Genomic DNA, 21,872 nt, shown 5'->3' with positions numbered 1-21,872 from the left:
AACAATTAATTAAAGCTTCCCAGACCAGATTTTGTTCCTTTTTCTCCTCTTCTTCCTTTCTTAACTGGACGCACCACCTCTGTCCCCTCTCTCACCAATCCCTCTAATAAAACCATTTTGGGTGAGAGGGAAGAACCCAAACCCACTACATTAACCCCAATAACAGCAGCAACATCAACAGCGAAGTCGATGCACTACTACAGAAAATGCCTTTTGCCACAGTTCTGCACGCCCTTTCGCCACGGTTTAACCGTGGCGATAGCTTGCGTGGCAATTGAGCAATTGCCACGGTTCAAGGGTGACCCGTGGCAATTGCTTCGCCTGTAACCACGGGTCGTAGTTGGTAACCGTGGCAATAGAGGCCACATATTGCCACGGTTACGCACATAACCGTGGTAATAGATGGTCTCTATTGCCACGGTTACGTACTTAACCGTGGCAATATGTGGTGGCAATAGAGGCCACATATTGCCACGGTTACATAACCGTTGCAATAGAGACCACGTAGTCAACTACCCAATTGCATCAATAATTGCAGCCACAATTTCATAAAAAGTAACTTAGACTAATTGCAGCCACCAACTTTCATAAAAAGTAACTGAGAATAATTGCAGCCACCAAATTTCATTAAAAGTAACCTCAACAATGTAGCAGCTAAAGGAAATGAAAAATAATACACTAGTGACAAAAATGAATTGAAAATATGTCATCTACCTCACTAATTACGTCTATTTACATATTATTATGTGACATGGAACCGTGGAGCTCTGCTTGGACTAATATTCGAAGACTTTGCTACCTTTCTTTTACTTCTCGTTCGATATAAGACATTGTCGGTATCTAAAACATATGACACCTAACAACATGCAAAAGGTGTCGTTAAGAAAATGTAAGGACTGGCAGTTCAAAAACACAATCCAACATAATTACTTTAATCAAATGCATAATCAGCAAGATGTGCAAAATAACTACAAAGATGGAAAAAAAAAGTAAAGGACATAGAGATATGAGAAAGAGATTGTGATACTAAAATGGGATGCCCTGCTAGAGGTCAAACTCATACACTCTAAATAATCTACATCTAACTGATAACTTTGCCTCTTAACAAGAAGAATTACTCAGTTAAAGTGAATAAAGACATATATTGACAAAATATGTAGAAGTAACAATTGATATTCAATACCTTCGAAGAACTGCAAGCTATCTCACACTCCAGACCATTAAAAATTTGTAGTCCTTCCATAGCCTAGCCTGAAAAAGTAAGACAGCTAAAATTTCAAATATTTGCAAGTCATTTTACTCAACCACTATCTCTATTAGTTCCCTCTTAACTATATAATTTATTCAGCCATTAACAAAATCATTATTATTACAAATCTAGCCTTTTCCCACTAGGTCGGGCAGCTACATGCATCAACCTTCACCAAAATGCTCCAGAGGAAAATACAACTTTGATTTTTAAAATCAATTAAGAATCAAGTAAGCCACATATTTGACAAACATTTTAAACCTAATGATCATCAAAGATCTTTCTTTTTCTATGGTGTTTACCTATAAATTCAGCAAACAAGATGCACTCAAATAAGATAAATATATGAATATGATGACATGGCAAATCGGGTCAATTCGAGTTTAAGAAAACCATGATTTATTTGAGATTCTAGACCTTGGGGCCAAGATGCACTCTCCACTAGCAAAAAGAAGTTCAAAAAACAATAGGCAAATGAAAAGAAGTACTAGAAAACTTTTTCCATTACAAGATGCACATCTACATCAACTCATATGAAGTTGTGAAGCACTATAAAGGAAATAACAGTACATGTATCTATGACTATAACCATATCATGTCTTATTTTCCTAACTCTTTCCATTGTAGGGCTTTACCCACAATAATAATCATGTAAATCATTCAATCATTAAACCAAAAATTAGAACAAATCACATTTAGCATTCTAAATAAATAAGAATATTTGATTAGGAAAGAAAAGGAAGCACCTTCATGAGAGTTTGAAGAAGGCAGGTGCTAGAACAACAGAAGACAAATATGGAGTTTGAAGAAACTAAACACTGCTTGGCAACACACAGCTCTGCTGTATATAAACATTTACCTGCAACTTACACACATCATGCCTTTGAAATTCAAATCCGAAATTAGATCACGAAAAGGGTATGAATCACCTTATTTTTATAAATATCATCACAAATTTGAAACAACAGATCAAACTGTGATATCAGTTCTGATTTTGTTGGTCATATCTTAGTTTTAATGAGTTACCAGCATACTTTCACTATCAAGAAAACGAAAACATGTACATGCTCTTAAAAACAAATAACATGCATATTATCAAAACCTATCCAAAATGACATTTAAGCATAATCAAAACAAACCAAACCTAAGTTCAGCAGCCTATATCACCACCTGATAAAATGATCTCTAAAGTTCATTAAATATACCCACCTACCCCTATTTATACTATATTGCAGAAGTGTGTGCGTGTGCTCCCTCAGTCAAATGAACTTTAGAAAACCTGGGATATTGTCTGAAAGAGAAAAACAAACTTCAGCTCGTGTTAGTACAACATACGTCTGTTCTTTAAATCTTCATTAAGCTAGATCAGCTTTTCCATGGGTAAATAGCATGCATTGCCAGCATATTAGACAGACTCAGTAGAATAATTGTCCTAATCAAGACCTATCTGCTATCTTTCTCTTTGATTTCTTAGGATTTAAGGACAGATTAAACATGATCATGTGAAACTCAAACACTTCAGAATTCAGAAAACTCCTTGAAAGTTTTCCGATTACAAGTCATTAAAGAAACACTTTTTTGGTTCTTGTCTATCTGGTCATAATTAACGCACCATTCTGTAATCAAATCACATATGAATCACTCCTCTACAAGTCATTGAAGAAAAACTTTTTTGGCTCTTGTCTTTCTGGTCATAATTAACGCACCATTCTGTAAAAGAAGTAAAAAGACCAAAATTTATAATGTGAAAAGATATGAAAATGTTAATCAAGAAAACTTATATGTAGATACTAGTTCTTTTTTACTTACCTTGGGTAGGGATTCAATATAGCTTTCAGGGATCTCCATCTCCGATAGGGTCTGTGCATTTATGGCCATCACCACATCAGATGAACCCTCTGCAGGAACCTTAGGTGTAGGACCACTTGTCATCATTTTTTCTCTTTGAACTATCTTTATCTGCATCATCTGCATCTTGTGATACATAGTAGAACTCATTCTGGTCTTTGAAGTTATCTGGACAGTCCTGCTCATCATCAGCAAGTTTTTTTAAGAGCTAACAACCTATTGAGACTTATCTATAGAAAAATAATGATCATTTTGGTTAATGATCTTACAATAAGCATGTTGTCAAGGTTTCTTAAGGCAGGGATATTCATATGGAGATCTGTTCGTTGTCGCGTTGTCATAATCTATTCATTCAAAGATGAGGATCAATCATATAACAACTATCATAGGGACAATAAGGAACATAGGAAAAATAGAGTGAGTGAGGAGGGTTACCTCCATGCTGGATCCATCTTTTGATTTTTGTTTAGTAGGACCATCTCAACAACATAATTTGTCACTAATAGAAGCCAATCAATTTCCTTTCTCCATCTGGCTCTCCTCTCGGGCAGCATCGACTCTAGGCGCTTTTGTTCACCAAAAACAGCAGCTGCATTCTCAGCAAGAAAACAATGAGAAACTGACAAGAGCTATTTGAAACATTTCTTCTATCAAGAGCTCATGAAAATGGAAGTAACATCATAATGTTTATCCATCATGATTCAAGCAGCATATAAAGAAAGTAAAAAGTCAACATACCAGCAAGGTTTGGGAATGCATTTGACAGTGCCAGAGCTGATGAAACACCCTTTCCTCCACCAGACATATCCTCCCCCAATAGCAATTCTCTCCGTCATCTATTCCATTTCTGAATTGCTGAAGCTTAGTTATATTTATAGACACGAACTGCAAACACCAATTAAAGACTAAACCCAGAACTCATACTTCTCTATGCAATCTTACGGTTCAGTATTTCCAACATTAACAGTGAGGTAAGTGGTGCAGGCTAAGAAAAACAAAATAACAGAACTGTTGATAAACATATAAAGAAACAAAACATCTAAGCGTTAGATATAGAGATAGAGCAAGAAAATGGATACCTAAAATGACTCAACAATCAATGAAGGACGGTAACGACACGGCAGAGAGAGCGTGACAGAGAACCCTAGTGATGGAGAACGACTGATAGAGAACAGCGACTTGGACGGAGAACGAAGACTTTGTCGGAGTGGGTGACGAAGTTGCAAGGTGTGGTGTGACTTCGATGGAAGAGAAGGCCCAAGCGTCGAGAGGGACTGCAACCCTAGGTGAATGGCGTGAACAGAACAGATCGGAGCTTAAAATCAAAAATAGATTTCTGTTACGTCCTTCTCTCGCCTCTCCGTCAACATCGTTCAACTGTCGCTCGCTCAGCCGCAGTTGCAGCCTCCTCTTTTCTCCACGAAGCTTCCTCTGCGGCTCGCTCTGTCTCAGAATTATCCGCACTAAATTCGCTGGTGGGAGAGAGGGACAGGTCGATGAAGAGTGGGAGGGAAGGACAGGGAAACGAGAGAGGGACGGGAACAGATTGAAGCTTCGTCGGCAGGTTGATGGAGTGTGGAGAGTGGGATAGAGCGTGGGAGGGAGAGGGTTTGCAAAGCTTTAGGGTTTTCTTCTCAAAAAAATTGGAGAAAATTTCTATTGTCACGGTCCCTAAAAAAAATAATAAAATATTATACCCTATTACCACGGTTCCGCTTATAACCGTGGCAATTGAGCTTTTGCCACGGTTCCGCCTATAACCGTGGCAATTGAGGCGTGGTAAAATGTCATTTCTGTAGTAGTGATGGTGGAGAATAATTGAGTCCCAGATCCGTTCGAGTGGGTATGAGAGGAGGAAGACGAAGGCTAGGGCGAGGATGTGGAGGAATGATGTGAAGGATCGGTGGGTAAAATTAATTTTCTTGGTTTGTGTTTGATTTCTGGAAGGAGAGGGGAGGGGGCTGAGTTTCCTAAGCTTCACTCGCATCTACTTCCCGCATCTCTCGATTTGGGTTTCTGGAAATACAATTTTTTTGAATGTGTGATGCCTGGATGTTGGTGGTGATTTACATTGCAGTTGTGCTTCTTTACAGGTTTCTGGGTGAACAAGGTTTTTGATTCTGAACGATGAACAAACAGGTTTCTGGGATCTGGGTTGGTTTTTGGAGGGTTTGGAGCGATGGGGGTTCAAAAGCTTGCAGTGATCATCTTCCCTAAGATTGTGTTTGGATGGGGGAATATTTGAGGGGAATGTAATTTTAGAGGGTATTTCAAATCCCTTCAATTAAAATACCGTGTTTGGATATTTAATGTGAGGAATTCTCAAATTACTAGTAATTAAATGAGGTATTTTACTCAATAGAAATTAGGGTAATTGAAATCACCTCAAAATAGGAGGAATTTCAAATTCTTCATCTCTCCCTTAACCCTATCTAAGTTTAGTCAAAAAAATTAATCTCGGCCAAAAACTCAAAAATCGGTCCAAACCCCTAAAAATTGGCCCGATGCTTAAAAATTCGGCCGAAAAACTGAAAGTTGGTCCAAAACCCTAAAAATCGGTCCGACTCTCAAAAATCGGCCGAAAACTCGAAAGTCAGCACAAAACCCTAAAAAATTGCTGATAACCTTAAGAATCGGCCGAAAACTCAAAAATCAACACAAAACCCTAAAAATCGACCCGACACTCAAAAATTGACAGAAAACCCAAAATCGGCCCATAACCCTAAAAATTGGCCGATAACCCTAAGAATCGGCCGAAAACGTGAAAGTTGGCCTGGAACTCAAAAATCGACCCAAAACTCAAAAATCGGCCGAAAACTCAAAAATCGGCTCAAAACCCTAAAAATCAGTCCGACTCTAAAAAATCGGCCCTACTCTAAAAAATCGGCCGAAAACTCGAAAGTCAGCCCAAAACCCTAAAAATCGGCCGAAAATGTGAAAGTCGACCCCAAACTCAAAAATCGACTCAAAACCCTAAAATCAGCCGAAAACTCGAAAATCAGCCGAAAACTCGAAATTCGGCTGAAAACTCAAAATCGGCCCAAAACCCGAAAGGTCGGGTTTTAGGTTTTTCGGTCAATTTTTGAGTGTCATGCCGATTTTTAGGGTTTTGTGCCGACTTTTGAGTTTTCGGCCGATTTTTTAGAGTCGGGCCAATTTTTTGGGTTTTCGGCCGACTTTTGAGAGTCGGGTCGCTTTTTAGGGTTATGGGCCGATTTTGGGTTTTCGGTCAATTTTTTAGTGACGGGCAAATTTTTAGGGTTTTCGGCCGATATTTGAGAGTCGGGTCGATTTTTAGGGTTATGGGCCGATTTTTGAGTTTCGAGCCGACTTTCACATTTTCGGCCTATTTTTAGGGTTTTCTTGCCATTTTAGGGTTTTGGGTCACTTTTTAGGGTTTTGTATCGAATTTTGAGTTTTCGTCCGATTTTTTAGAGTCGGGCTGATTTTTGGGTTTTGGGCCGATTTTTAGGGTTTTGTGTCGACTTTTAAGGTTTCGGTCGATTTTTTAGAGTTGAGATGATTTTTAGGGTTTTCGGCCGACTTTCGGGTTTTCGGCCGATTATATTAAGATAAAAAATTTAAATGAAGGAAATTCAATTATATTACCCAAACAAAGAATTTTACAATTGAGGGGAATTTCACCATTTTATCCAAACAATAAAATTTGAAATTCAAGGGAATTCAATTGAATTGAATTCCATAGCATTCAAAATCCCTTAAATTTCTACAATCTCTCATCCAAACACAACCTAAGAGTCTGGTTTCAAAATTCCAAAGACCAGATCTGGGTCTCTGGTTTCAGAAGCTTGCAGTGATCATCTTCCCTGCAAACCATCTTCCATGCAAGGCCCTTTGGGCACCTATTGCTGCTTGAGTAGCTTCAAATCTTAAGTAGACAAAACCAGCACTTTTCCTGTCAAAGAAACAATAATCAAATGAAAATTGCACAATCTTATAGTCTTAGAGAAGTCAAAGAAGAAACATAAGATACTAGTTTACTTACTTATCAACATATATGTGCTTTAACTTCCCAAATTTAGAGCATTCTGCTTCAACATCTTCTTTCATATCCAAATCAAAATCCGGTTTCGTCTGCAGCACATCGAGCAAGTAATATCATTAGACAAAAACAGAAGTGTGGTAGAAAGAAATTCCAAGTATAGGTTCAATTTAGCTACCTCAGCTTTGGGGTCAAACATATTCTTTAACATTAAGCATTCACTTGGAACACCAATAGTATCTACTGAAGGAATTGCCAGCTGTGGGAATTTGGAGACCTCCAATTGGCAATACAGGTATATTCCCTGCTTCTGGCAGGTTAAAGCTTGTGTTGTTGACAACAGAATCACCAAGGAAACCAACCATGCTGCCGATAAAAGCACAAGATGAGAGATTATATACTGTCATATTGATGATCTCAAAATATGAAAAGCAAAAATGGCAAGGGCCAAGGGATAAACCTTGGTGTGGTGCCACTGCGATCCAACTTCTGCATGAGTAATGCTCGAGAAGATGCATTCAAGGAATGAAATTTTCAGAAAGCTAATGTGAGTTTGTATATAAGAACTTGATAGCTAATGAAAGTTTGTATATAAGAAGAAACATAGTCTATTTTGAATCATGTCTGAAATTTTGAAACCAAAGTCTTAATTTGGACACAAATAGACTATGTTTTTATTCCCTTGTGTGGCTGGTTGCAGCGTGTTTGAACTTTGAAGGAGAAGAACGTAATGATTCTGAAATGTGTGAGGCTAAGGGGTTTTGTGACGGATTATTTCCGTCACCAATTAGTAGCCTATATTTTCCGTTTGGTCAACTGACAGAGATGGACGGAAGGGCTTCAATCGATCGTTTTAGAAACATGAGGGAGTTTGACCGCACATTTTAAACACAAGGGATGCAGACCGCACATTTGTGAAACATCAGGGACCCAAACTGGAATTAAGTCTTTTAAATATTATATGGTGTTTAATCTAACCATTTTTCAATATGTTTAATGTTTCTATTCCAATACAATATAGCATCTTATATGTCAATTATGCAATTTCAAAATGACTCGCATAACTTTTTTTTATACATTGGAAAGAAAAATTGTACTCTATAGGGATTGATCCTCGGACCCACCCCACCTAATTCACATGTCTTCTTGCTCTTACCAAATGAGCTATCATTTAGGGGCAGACTCGCGTAACTTTAGACAATAATAAATTGTGATTATTTAAAATCTTAATAGTAGTTTTAAGTTTTAAATTTTTTTTGTTAAATTTATTTTGATAATATAATGATTTATAATTGTAAAAAAAATTACAATGTAACATAACAAATCACATGCGAGTGCCAACTTTCTCTGCTAGGGTTTCCCTTTCCCTAGCAGCCTCACTGAATGGCGCCGTCAGTGAAGGAGATTTGGAGGACGGCGACACGGACAATGAAGGTGATGGTCAGGATCAAGGTGACAATGCAGACGATGGAGGAGGTCGTCGAAAACGCCGTTTCTCATGGTTGGATGTTGTTTCTCAGAGTTGTACCACTCTTTTCATTGATGGAATTGCAGAATCGGTAGGGTATTATCAAGTTAAAGACCTATTTGTGAAACACGGGAAGCTAGCGAGTGTTTTCGTCCAGAGAATGAAGAAGCAAGGGAGGGTTTCTCGCTTCAGTTTCGCTCGATTTGTGTCCAGGGATCATGCTTTTAAAAAAATTAAATTTCTTCATGAGATGAAATTGGGAGGGTGTTCCCTGTCTGTTTCTTTTGCTAAATTTCCTAAGGATGTTCCAGATAGGTCAAGCAGGCGAGATCCCAAACTTCGACGCCATTGAAGAAGGTGGAGGCCCCTGTTTCTCAAGGCTGGCTGCGAAAGGTTGGTGATTCGTGCTATCTTTCTAAATCATGGCGTGACGTTTTGTCGGGCAAGATGGATGAGCGGCGTGAGGTGTTTTGCTCTTTCGATGAGGAAAGGATAATTTTAGGTACTTCAAGGTTTTGTGTTTCGGGGCCAAGGATTCCAGATGTTGCTCTGTTTCCAGAAATTGGCTTCCCTGTAATTCGCTTTTCTAATTGTTTGATAGAAGATGAAACCACACATGAATGAGAAGATTTGCATATAGGAGAGGATTTTACTGAGGCTTCCCCATGTTTAGTGCAACACAAGTTAAAAGCTCCTTTGGAATCAGTAACACCTTTCAAGGGTGGGTGGAATCCGGAGGACTCTTCCTCTGGTGTGGCCTCACTCTCCCTTTTTACTGGTTCACATCAAGGAGGTTGTTGGCCTTCCAACACCACAGTCGTAGCCAACTCCTAAAGCTCGGAAGGTCAACCAATTAGGGAGTGTTCTCGCCAAAAACATAGAATCAAGGCATAGTGCCAAGAGTGTGTGGAATAGGGGTGAGCACAAACCCGCTTCCGACCCGTACCCGATCAACCCGAGATCATTTTTTTGTCAAACGGGCGGGTTTTAGGGCCTATTTGGGATAGCGTTTTTAGCATCAAACGCGCGTTGCGTTCACCGAAACGTCATTCCGAAACTTTCCGTCCCCGTTTGGATGAGCGTTTGCAGCAACGCAAAAACGCTAAAATTCACCAAAACGGTGTTCTACTGGAATCGATAATTTGGAGCGTTGGGCGTTGGAGCGTTAGGCGTTGGAGCGTTCGACCGTTGAAAGGAAGGCATAAATTTGATTTTTTTCCCATGGTACCTTCCCTGACTTTGTTCAGTTTGCCCATGTCGTGCTCGATCCTGGTTTGGAAATCGCATTCGTGCTCAATCCCGGTCTCTGGAACTTGCCTCCATGCTCGATCTCGATCTGGATCTGGAAATCGCACGTTCTGAGGCAATAAAATGGGTTTTCATAGAGTGATACCCTGAAATTGCTGCGTCTAGCTCTGAGCCAGTTCCAGGTAAGTTGAGCCAACTCCCACACTCTCTCAGCATTCTTCTCGCCTCCTCTAAAGATAACTTTATTCCTTTCTAGCCAAAGGGACCAGAGAACCGCAACCCAGATTGTTTTGAACCCCCTTCGTTGCAAATCTGTCCCAAATTCGCTGCCATGTTGGAGGAAGTGAGCTTGGCAATCCAAAGGCAGAGCTGAAGACACATTCAACCACTTGTAGCACTGGTTCCACACTTTTGCTGCAAAATCACAATTAAGGGAGCAAAGCCTCTCCAAAGGTCAGGACATTTGAGGGAGCAAAGCTTCTCCAAAGTTGATCAAAGGCAGGTAAAACTTCTTCAGAATTCAATCCCTGCAGTAGCAAGAAGCCTCTGGTATAGTCGGTTAGTTGAGTCTAAAAGCTCCTCTGGTATAGGGAAAATTGAATTTATAATTTGAGGTCCAAAGAGTTCTTTTTTTCTTTTTTCAACCAGAGAGTTCTTTTCATTTTGCACACTTTCTTTAAAAATTATAGAATAATAGAAACCACAATTGTTTATATATAATGCTTCTTATAATCTGTTCACGTTTTAAATTTACTTCCCTTCATTTATTACTTGTTCTGCTTATTACTCCTTGAGCATGGAATTTCAGATATGGAATTACCAACTCTCTTAAAGGCAAGTAAATGCAAGTAGGTGCATCAAACATTGGTTCAGACCTTGAATTGAATTTTGGCTTTCTAATCCTTACCTCACTCACCAACTCATCTTATATGCATCTGATAGAGAATTAAAGGCAAGTGATAAATCCATTTATTTCTTAGTTTGTTTATTCCTTTGGTCTCTCTATTTATATATTGAAGTGCATTGGTTCACCCTATCACAGTGGATGGTTGAGGACTTGAAGAGTGTTTGAAGAGGGTTCTCTTTGTAATCCATCTTCTTGGTTCAATCTTGCAAGCTATTAGGTTTGTAATTATTCTACTCTTGCTATTGTTTATTCTTGCTTAAATGACTGTGCTATTCAATATTCATGTGTGTAAGGTGAAAAACTGGGTCTTGGTCTCTTTTAATGTTCCAAAATCAAAACTGAGGCTTGATCTAAAAAACTGTGTAATTTTCTATTCAATATTTTCTTTTTGACATGCTGATCTGAAATCCCATGCTCAATCTACTGACATTAGAAAAACTGCATATTGACTAGATTTTAGGTCCCTATTTATGCTAAAGTTTGTATGTTTGTGACGTTAGTAACTTGGTATTTTTTCTCTTGCTTGTAATAGAAATGTGTTGTTCTTTTTCTTGCTAATAATTGCTAAGTGTTCTATAGAATTTTGCATGATCTTTAGCACCTCTTTGCTACTGTTATGAGTCTTCAGCTAATGGTTTCAATTTCTGTTATGATATTATAGTAATGAGATGCTGAATTATAGTAATTTGCTATGACCAATAATAGTATAATACTGTTATATGCACTTTTATCATGTTTGATATCTTTTTGTGATAGAACAATGGGTAACAACAAAAGAGAGAAATACATTATGGATAACTCAAAGGCTACATGGGATTTTCAAGCAACTAAGTTGTATGTCAAATTATGTTTGGCTGAACATCATAAAGGGGAACGTTTAGGATCCAGCTTTACAAAGAAAGGGTGGATATCTATTTTAACCAAATTTAATGCATCAACTGGAAGAAATTATGATAAGCCCAAGTTAAAAAACAAATGGGATAATTTTAGAAGGGAGTGGCAAGCATGGTACAAGTTATTTGAAAAGGAAACAGGTTTGGGATGGGATAAGGCAAAGAATACCGTAGATGCTCCAGATGAATGGTGGGAGAAAAAGCAATTGGTATGAATTTTTTAATGCAAAGTTGTAAAATTTTCATTCCTTTCACATAATATATGGTGTTAATTAGTTGAAAACTTGCAGGAAAATCCACTATATGGAAAATATCGAGAGAAAGGACTTTCTTTTGGTGAAGAACTAACTATTATGTTTAAGGATGTGGTGGCTACGGGAAAGTCTGCGTGGGCACCTACTTCTGGGATATTACCTAATGGCCTAAGCCAAAATGATGATGTTTATCGTCCATGCTTAGAGAGTGATGAAGAAGATAGAGAGGAAGGATCCGGAGATAGTGAAGAACTTATTTATGGTAGCGCTGTACCAAGTGTTGGAGTAAGCAATGAATTCCAAAATATAAATTTAAGTACTTCCCAAGGAAATAATAGTGAAACTAGCACTGGGAAGTGGAAAAGGGTTGAGACTAGTGCAAAAAATCAGAACAAGAAAAAGACAAAAGAGCCTGCCTCAAAACAAATAGCTGATGCAATAACTAAGATAGCGGATGCATCTGAGTCACGCACCACTGCTATAAACACACTTGTAGCTCCCGGTTCATCTATTGGTGAAGTTATGGCTGAGATTCAACAAATGGAGGCTATTACAAGTGATCCTGAATTGCATTCTAGATGTTGTCAACTCATGATGATAAAGGATGCAAGGATTATGTTTGCATCCTTGAAAGGATATGATAAAAACTTGTTGGATTGGCTTAAGTATGCAGCTTATAACCCATTTCCTAGTCGTGGGTGATGTGTATTGTGTTATGTACTAGTACTGCTTCTACAAAATTAAGCATATGAATGTAGTATAACCTTAATGGTTTGTTTGTTATGAATTTAGAGCTTTGAAAACTTAAATGTTGTTTTGTCTTGTATTTGAAGAAGAAAATGAATGAAAGATATTTTTCTTTATGCATGCAATTCTTTAGTGATGTTTTATACAATGCAAGTGATTATTTGCAGAAGTAGTGTTATGCTGTGCTGTGCTATACTTATTATATGCTTTTGGTATTACTAATATGGATGCAATAAAAATCTGAAAAGGATGATTAACAAAGATCTTGTGACTTGGACATCCATTATTGGTGTTTATGCAAGGTTTGGACTGATGAGTGAATTTATGTGGTTCTTATGTGGTATGCAGGAAAGTTGCTTTGAGTGTGCTTTGAGCTAAGGCTTCCCTTCTGTCAAGCCTAAACTTTGGAAAGGTCAAAGGAAAATTATTGAATTTTATCCAGGTTTCAATTGGCTTAATGTTTTCAAATTTGCTCGTTAGATATCCCACTGATATGCTTGTTATTGAGTGTTTGGGCTTAGGAAACTGACATGTTACTGTCAAAACTGTTTGCATTATAGTTTCAATGAGCACTCACTTCCATTATTTTGGTTGCTCAAATAAAGCACATATGCCAATTAATGTCTTGGTTGCTGATATTTCTTATTTTTTGGTCTTTGGGGAAGGGCCAATGAGCCTGCAACGTAAATATGCACACATAGATTTGAGTTGATTATACACCCTTTCCCCAGGATACATTTCGTGCTCTAGAAATAAGAATAGTAACTGATCTTAGTACCAATATTGTCCAAGAAGCATCTCATTCCAACGTATCATTTTATCATATAGTAAATGTAGTACTTGAGTTTTTAATCATAAATTGTTTCTTATATTGATAGGTTTGACAAGATCAATGGATGATTGGAATGAAGAATCTTTGGAAGATCAGTCTGAGGAATCTATGTTACTTTCTATTTTAGAAGATGATATAAGGGAGAATGAAGAGGTCAGTGCTTTAATTGGTCAATACACAGTAAAATATCTATGCAAAGAGCCACGAAGGGACGGTGATCAAACAGGGCATGCGTGGGTGCAAGAAATTTTACATGGGCATCCCATCCGTTGTTATGAGATGTTTCGAATGGAAAAACATGTATTTTATCAATTCTGCAATGAATTGGTTGGACATGGTTTACAAGCAACTAAAGGAATGGGGATAGAAGAAATGGTTGGAATGTTCTTGAACTTGCTTGGTCATGGAGAGGGAAACAGGATGATGCAGGAAAGGTTCCAACATTCTGGTGAGACTGTAAGTAGGCATTTCCACAGAGTATTAGTTGCTTGTCTTAAGTTGTCATTTGAATACATTAAGCCACAAGATCGAAGGTTTCGTAATGTTAATGAAAAAATTCAAAATGACCGACGATATTGGCCCTTTTTTGAAAATGCTATAGGAGCCATTGATGGTACTCATATCCCATGTGTGGTTAGTTCTAGTGAACAACCCAGATATATTGGAAGAAAAGGATATCCCACACAAAATATAATGGCTGTATGTGATTGGGACATGTGTTTTATTTTTGCATTACCGGGGTGGGAAGGCACTGCACATGATGCTCGTGTATTTGAAAATGCTCTCACAACAGCCTCAATGAATTTCTCACATCCACCTCCAGGTATGATTCTTGTTACTATATTTTATCTATATGTATGCATTAAAATCACAATATACATGACCATATTTTTTTAATAGGAAAATATTATTTGGTTGATGTTGGCTATCCAACACCAGTTGGCTATATTGGTCCATATAGATCTGAACGCTACCACCTTCCAGATTTTAGACGCTCAACTGGATTTGCAAGCAACAATGAAGTGTTCAATTATTATCATTCGAGTTTACGATGCACAATAGAAAGGACTTTTGGGGTATGGAAAAATAGATTTGCAATGTTACGTTGCATGCCTAGTTTTAAATTTGAGACACAAGTGCAAATAGTTATTGCGACGATGGCTATTCATAACTTTATTCGAAGGAAATCAACTACTGATTCTGATTTCATGCGCTTTGAAGATGAAGATATCCTTGAAAATGACAATGACAATCAAGTTGGTGAGAATCCATCCATAACTGTTGCCTCTTCGACAGAAATGGATTTTGTTCGGAATTCAATTAGAGATCAAATTGTAGAGAGCATGCAAAATCACTAGTTTGTGTATTTGTACTTTGAACATGTAATCTATTTATTATCCAAGCACCATCTGCCCTATGATGTGATGATTTTTCCACCTTTGTTATTAATTTATACCCACAGTTATAATGTTTGGAAAATTAGGATAATAATGTCTTTTTTTTTATTTAATTCTAAACGTGAGTTTGATTCATTCATCCAAACAATATTCATTTTTTCACAATCACGTTTGTTACAAATCATCCAAACATAAATCACGTTTATCAAACACATTTATACTAAAATCACGTTGCCTGAAATCACGTTAATTCAAACACCACGTTTCCAACGGAATCCCAAACAGGCACTTAATGGGTTCACGGGTTTTCGGGTGATTTGTGCGAGGTAGATACTGGTGAAACCGGGCGGGTGCGGGTCTGGTAAAAATTTCCGTCGAAACCCGTACCAGCCCGAAGCACTAAATAAAATCACGTGAGAGCCACCCTATGCCTGCTTTATGCAGCTACACTACTCATGATATTGACAATGTGACATGCATAGAGCCAGCTGTCTCCCACTCTCTCAATCTCAAAGACTCAAAACGTTAGCCTTCTGACATTCTCTTTCCATCTCAAAGACTCTTTTCTCTCTATCTCTGCTTCAATTCCTTGCAAAGACTCTTTCTTTCCTTCCAGCTCCGTCATCTTCCACTGTCGAAGAATATTGTTTGGTCGTTATCCTCCCGTCGCGGCACCCACAGTTGATGTATTGCTTGAAGAACCTCCATCCTTTTATTTACGCTACTATTAATGTTATAAGTGGATAAGTGGAAGTAAATTGTTGATAACTCAAGAAGAAGCATGACTGAAGTCGGTGGCCGGTGGGTCAGCATTGTCTCACTTACTCTTGCTTATGCCATTGTATTCATAGTTCTTTTTCTTTTGTTTAAAATGTAACTTTAAGTGCTAGAATGTGAAGTTTCAAGAAGTTTAATATGATAGATTTTTATTAGTCACCAGCCATTTGTTTCCTATTTGTGAGCTCATGAAATATATGAATTACGTTCTTATCTACTTTTAATTTCATTTTTTGGCCTGAAAACTCCATTTGTTTTCCTTTCTTTTGATGATGTGCTTCATGGATGGCCGCTTCTTCCTTCTATCCCTCTATGTTGTTCTTGGGTGAAAAAAAAATACAGCCCAACACTGGTCCAACCCGTTCAAACCCACCCGTTCAACCCGTCACCCGTTCTACCCGTCACCCGTTCTATCCGAATGAAGATTCGGTCGGAATTGGGCCAATATATTGCCTAGTCGGTTTTCGGCGGTTTGGACTTTTTAGACCCGAAACCGACCGCACCCGACCCGTGCTCACCTCTAGTGTGGAATGTGATCGGAGATTTTAGAGAGATGAGCTCATAACTGTTTAGGGAGAGAAAATATAACTGAATTTCAATATTGTTATTGTTAAATGAGCTAAGAGTCCCTTACAATTGGTGATCGTCCCCTATTTATAGATTTGGGGTTGGGCCTTCGTGCCTTTATTCTGTCTAAATGGGCCGGTTGGGCCTTGGGGAGAGCGGCCCAAGGTCCAGGCATGTTCCGCGCCTAAGGCTGAGTCCCCTGGGCGAGGGACCCTGGGGTCTCGCCCAGTCCAGGGAGGATGTTGTCGACGTTGCTGATGGAAAACACGGAGGCAACGGCAGCGTACGGTCTCCGGTTGATGAAGAGGGCTCTAAACTGGTAGTGATCCACACAACTTTAGCAAGTCCAGGCTTTTGTTTCGACATTTCGAGGAAGATTTTGAATTTTTCATCAGAAGGGTTAGGTGGTCAGGAGGCTAGACCACACCTGTCGTTTTCCGTGACATGTGGCAGTGACTTTCTGGTTAAGGTGGGGCCTTTAGAGATCATTATTCCAATTCCCAGAATATCAACTTTTTCACGTGTGGCTAGTGGTGATGCAAACCTCTGGAAGTCAATGTTGAGCATCTTATCTGGGGTTTTACCAAATAATGGACAGGGGAGTGATTTGTTTACTTTGGCCATTAAGGCCTTTTTCCCTATGATAGGCCAAATTGGGCCAAGGTTGTTAAAGGGCTTGGACAAAAATGCAGGCAGGCTCATGGGGTGGACTTCCCGGTTACAACCTTTTCACCATCGGTTTTTTCATCTGTGGATCTTGACATTGATGTTGAGTTCAGGACAAAAACAGTATCTTTACCAAACCAAATTCGCAATCCGAAGCGAGGAAGAGGAAGACCTCGAAAAATTCTTCCTAATTCCTCTTCTACCTCAGCGGGTCCACATCTCTCATCAAGTTCGCCACTTCGTAGAGAGACACCTACGACACTTGAGGGGGCATCTCTCTCAGTCCTTCGACCAGAAGGATATCCAACGAGGGCAAAGAAGGCATGGGCTGTAGGGAAATTACTAGGATTACACTTTGAAGGCACAGACGAGCAAGTTGAAAGCGGGTTAGTGGACGAGTTAAACATTATCTACCCACCGTTGTCATGATTCGATGAGGGGTGGGACTGTGGGAGGTTGGCTTGTTTTGTGTAGTTTTTATCGTTTTGGCAATGTTTCTGGTACTTGTTATTGTTTCTTGTTTCCTGTTATCTTTTCCTTTTCGATTTGTAAGGCTTTTGTCTATCTGTTGTACTTTGGCTGGTACCTTCCATTATTAATATATTTGTTTGGTTTTTCCAACAACAAAAAATAATATAATGATTTATTTATTCAATAAAATTAAATAAATAGTAAATTTATAATTTGTAAAATCTAATATTAATTCAATTTTTTCGTGAGTGGATCAGAACGGAAGTCCTTGCAGCCACAAAAGCAATGGTTGTCGGATCTCGAAGTCAGGATAGAAGAAAAGGAGAATAGCGGAGCAATCGAAAAAGGAAGGAAACAGAGGGGGTTGTTGCTGCGCAGGGAGGCGGTGCGGCACCCAAGGAATCATAGATCTGGTCGATTGGATGAGAAAGGCAAAGAAATCGTAGAGAGAGGACATCAACAACTATTTATATATATCAAATTAAATTTATGGTTCTTTTCTAATAATCTGGAGTTACCAAATACAATACACAAAACATTATTGTCACGTTTCATTCCATTACGTCATGTTCATCAAACACTACCTTAGCACTTTCATTCATGATTACCGAAACAAATTTGTCAATTTTTAGTGAACCACCATGAGCCACTTGATAAAAGTCTCACTGAAGACGCCGCCCTGTTTAACTGTGTTTAACTTAGCGCCAATCATTTTTTTTTTGGATAGAATTGATCCTAACTAAATTAATTATAGTAAAAGTTTTTTTTTGAAATTAATTATAGTAAAAGTTAGTTGAAAGTCACATGATTTATGTTTGATAAGTTTAATCTGGATGTGATTTTTTATAGGAAAAAATAATAATGTTCACTGAGAATAGCTTAAGCACTTTCATGTTAATAAACTACCAAAAAAAAAAACTTTCATGTTTAATTCAAAAACATGATCTTTTTGGTTTGGCTTCAACAATATTCTGTCAGCCATAAGTGCTTCTAAGAAGTTAACCCGAACATGGTCTGATGATGAAAAACCATGAGATAAGATTAGAAGTGTTTATATGGATGAGCAACGTGAAACTAAACATACACTAAGGTCACAGATCCATCCACATGTAGCAACCGTTATTCACAATTCCTTGCGAACAGATTCAATAATGAGCAACCCTTACAAGACCAGATGGTTATGGTTATGGTTATGATTATGATTATGGTTATGGTTATAGGTGAGGTGATGACATAAGACTGAAAGACTAGCTCCTAGGTGTTAATAGCATTTCAACCTTCTACTTCCTTACAAGTAACAAACATACCTAACTCTTTCAGTCACTACTTTTCTCTAACGATTTCTAATTCTAATCTATTTAGAAAAAAATTGTATTTTAACAAAGCAAATTGCAGCAATCCAAAAAAAATCGCAGGCCCAAGAAACACATGCTTGTAGTTGCTTTTTAAGTCACATTCAAAATGTCAAATTTGATAGTGCATGAGGGGGGAGGGGTATCAATTTTCTCCAGGTTTGCAACCAAAGTTTAAGATAAGACAATGTCGGCAAGAAACAAAAATAGAAAGGACCTAGGGGAAGTAAGCGGGCCAGTTGAAGTAGTACGAATCTCGGTGGTCCTTGTCCCACCTCTTGTTCCACTGCAACAGCACAAAGTTATACGAAGGTATTAGCTCTGTTCAGCTTAATATTCCAAGAAAAATGAGGTAGAGGGAAGTAAAGTAGCATACCTGGAACTCATATGGTTCATTCTTCTTCATTGCCTTCTTCCAGTGATATTGCTCAAATAACATTGCTTTATCATGCCAACTGCGCATTAAAGAATCTTAGAATATGAGATATAAACATGAGTTGATGCAAAAGAAAGTTTGACAAAGCAAAATTAATGAAGAGAGAAATGGTAATGGATTATCAAATCAGCTCAAATGTCAGAAGCAGGATAGATGGAAAACAAACCAAGAAGAAAGACAAGACACTAGTACATGACTGAATGAACTAAGGTACAATGAAACTCCATGACAAGTCGTTGCTTCAAATCAATGCAAAAGATAAGCCCAGGCCTTAAGATCAAATCATTTCAAATTACTAGGCATAAGTAATACTCACATCATAAAGTGACTATGCAGCATGAACCTTGGCTGTATATGACAGAATAATCATTATTTTTGCATATGGCTTATATATGAAAAAGAGGTCAGGGACCCACTTGCTCGATAATAAGTCTGGCTAAACATACTATACTAAATAGCTTTTTCATAAATACTGAATTTCATTGATCCAATCGTTGATATGAAAGCTCCCTTTGAATAGTAAATTAAGTATTATGTAATTTTAAAAACTATTTGATACGTGTAATATGCATGCTTATAAATATCTAATTTCTCTTGAATTCGATTTTCTTAATCACTAATCATCATATTCATATTCATACACAATCTTCAATAGTTGGATTTGTTGAATTCCTATTCTACAAAACTATCATCAAACGAAGTATCAAGGATTTGCTCTAGGAGTAATCACACACACACACATTCCCTCAATCAGACAATTTTCTGGGGCTAAATTCCAACTTGGAGAAAGCTAAACCAATTCTCAAATGCACTCTATGAAAGCAGCATTTCTCATTTCTCAATCCAGACCAAGCTAACATATCAAAATACAAACTTTCAAACAAAAGCATTTTCTCTCCACCACAACAATTGAACAAACTTTCAAACAAAAGCATATTTTAATGCAATAAGAATGTCCACAGGGAAATCAATAAATCTATCCAAGAATCCCCCGCCTCAAGGCGGTCATATACACACAGAGAGGACTAAAACCATAACAGTTTGATTAAGCGCGCATGGCAATAAGCACTTCTGGGATAAGCCCTTATTCATAAGCTAATTTTGAATCTGATTGAAATAAGCTCAATTAGTGGTTTAAGGCTGTTGTTGTATTCAAATAAGCCCAAAACAGCTTATAGGTAGGTATAAGGGCTTATTCATAAGCTAATATGAGCAGCTTATGATAATTAGCTTATGTTACATAATACACTACAATGGTATCAAATTGTCCATAGGTTGAAAACGCGGATTCGCTTGAGTTTGGTATAGTTTGTTCCACCTATGCATAAACCTAAGTACCAATTACCTAAGGATGAAAAAAGGGATTAAATAATTTCAAATTTTAAAAATTCATTCATTCCATAACCATGGCTGAAGAGAAAAACCTAAAACCTAAAAGCAGAGCAACAAAATCCAGATTACAAAAATACATGCAATGTAGTGAAAATGCATAAGATGATTCAATCACAAAAATCTAAACTGCAACGATCAAAGGAAGTTTAAATTAGAGAGTAGTGAATTTATACTTGTACTGATTAGAGAGCTGCCACATGTAGGGATTGATATAGGTGAGAACAGAGAATGCAGCGGCACCGATCCAAATGGTCACGAATCGTTCGGGATCGGCATGGGGTACGCCTGGGTCACCACGATAAGCATTCCCGAAATACTTCTCCATTCTTCTTCTTCTTCCCTCTGCTTTCTCTACGCTACTTTCCTCTTATCCACTTCTCAGTCCTCACCCCCTATGTAAAGTGTAAACCACGCCTAATCTGACAAAGCAAAGGAACGACGTCGTTTTTGAGTGAATTAAATTAAATATTTACTATCCAATGTGTCATTCATCTCAACCTAATCATGTGTGACTATCATATCAATTTTCGTTTTTAAATTGTAATTTAACTTAATTAAGATATATTAAACAAAACACAAATTAAAAAACAAATTTACACTTTCTATTTATAGATATATTAAATAGCATATGATCGTGATTCCTAATAGCTTCCAACCTTGAGACTTGGTCCTGCAAAAAGAAGAGATCAGCCCTTAGAAGAATTGACGAGGAAAGCTTTCACTTCTTAGTGCGTCATCACCGATATCATTAAAGGACCAAACAAGCTGAAAACTCTTTCAACTTAAAGAATTTACGCACCATTGGAACATCGTGAACCTTAGGAGATATTACATATGAAAGCAAACTTGTCTTGTTTGTCTTATAATAGAAGGATATCATTAAAATCAAAGTATGCATCCATAAAGGATAGGAGGCAATATCCTAAGCTTTTCTACTAGGTTATGTATGTTAGATAGAGGAAAATGGTACTTCGAGCATGCTTTATTAGGATCTGTAAAGTTGACGCACATGTGCCACTTCAACTAAATTTCTTCAACATGACCATGTTAGATAGCCAAGTGGTGTAGCCGACTTCTCAGATCAATCCAGACTTCAGAAGTTCCTTCACACCCAAATGGCCTTTCTTCATTCTGAGCCCACTTTTCTTTTCTTGGCCTTATGCTTGATGGATAAATTATGGCAGGAGAAATCCTCATTAATCGCATGCATGTCAACTATGGTCCAGGCGGACAAGTTTATGTTTCTCTTAAGGAATTGTAAGTGGTGGCCCCTAATTGCACATTATCCAAGCTCTCTTTTGGCTCGAGGAGCAAGAGGTTACCTTGGTCTATATTCGGACCCATGTGAGGGTACAAATCAATGAG

The 21,872-nt window shown here is 38.0% G+C and overlaps 4 protein-coding genes, 1 long non-coding RNA gene and 1 pseudogene across 5 annotated transcripts; 2 read left to right on the top strand and 4 right to left on the bottom strand.

Annotated features, from left to right (window-relative positions):
• Positions 1-683: 683 nt before the first annotated feature.
• Positions 684-3,252, bottom strand: LOC130716839 (uncharacterized). The gene is made up of 5 exons (XR_009012210.1): positions 3,059-3,252; positions 2,862-2,959; positions 1,996-2,108; positions 1,184-1,251; positions 684-856 (listed from the first exon to the last, which is right to left on the bottom strand). It is a non-coding gene; the product is annotated as an uncharacterized LOC130716839 (long non-coding RNA).
• Positions 3,253-3,365: 113 nt separating this feature from the next.
• LOC130717026 (rop guanine nucleotide exchange factor 12-like) lies at positions 3,366-4,062 on the bottom strand. Its single transcript, XM_057567112.1, has 3 exons — positions 3,836-4,062; positions 3,533-3,686; positions 3,366-3,441 (listed from the first exon to the last, which is right to left on the bottom strand). The coding sequence occupies exons 1-3, from the start codon at positions 3,900-3,902 to the stop codon at positions 3,435-3,437; spliced, it is 228 nt and encodes a 75-aa protein (XP_057423095.1). The 5' UTR covers positions 3,903-4,062; the 3' UTR covers positions 3,366-3,434.
• A 2,836-nt stretch (positions 4,063-6,898) lies between these two features.
• Positions 6,899-7,622, bottom strand: LOC130719097 (uncharacterized; annotated as a pseudogene).
• An 806-nt stretch (positions 7,623-8,428) lies between these two features.
• On the top strand, positions 8,429-12,700 carry LOC130719096 (uncharacterized). Its single transcript, XM_057569740.1, has 5 exons — positions 8,429-8,746; positions 8,880-8,961; positions 10,625-10,664; positions 11,480-11,825; positions 11,907-12,700. Exons 1-5 carry the CDS (start codon positions 8,429-8,431, stop codon positions 12,570-12,572), a joined length of 1,452 nt encoding a protein of 483 aa, XP_057425723.1. The 3' UTR covers positions 12,573-12,700.
• Positions 10,847-14,807, top strand: LOC130719095 (uncharacterized). Its single transcript, XM_057569739.1, has 4 exons — positions 10,847-10,940; positions 12,966-13,059; positions 13,496-14,272; positions 14,350-14,807. The coding sequence occupies exons 3-4, from the start codon at positions 13,510-13,512 to the stop codon at positions 14,805-14,807; spliced, it is 1,221 nt and encodes a 406-aa protein (XP_057425722.1). The 5' UTR covers positions 10,847-10,940; positions 12,966-13,059; positions 13,496-13,509.
• Positions 14,808-18,741: 3,934 nt separating this feature from the next.
• Positions 18,742-20,893, bottom strand: LOC130721553 (uncharacterized). The gene is made up of 3 exons (XM_057572353.1): positions 20,681-20,893; positions 19,056-19,134; positions 18,742-18,965 (listed from the first exon to the last, which is right to left on the bottom strand). Exons 1-3 carry the CDS (start codon positions 20,830-20,832, stop codon positions 18,897-18,899), a joined length of 300 nt encoding a protein of 99 aa, XP_057428336.1. The 5' UTR covers positions 20,833-20,893; the 3' UTR covers positions 18,742-18,896.
• Between the last annotated feature and the right edge of the window lie 979 nt (positions 20,894-21,872).

The sequence above is a fragment of the Lotus japonicus genome, chromosome 5 (assembly GCF_012489685.1).
Source record: "Lotus japonicus ecotype B-129 chromosome 5, LjGifu_v1.2".
NCBI classification, from domain to species: domain Eukaryota; kingdom Viridiplantae; phylum Streptophyta; class Magnoliopsida; order Fabales; family Fabaceae; genus Lotus; species Lotus japonicus.
This window is presented reverse-complemented; position numbering and strand designations above follow the sequence as displayed.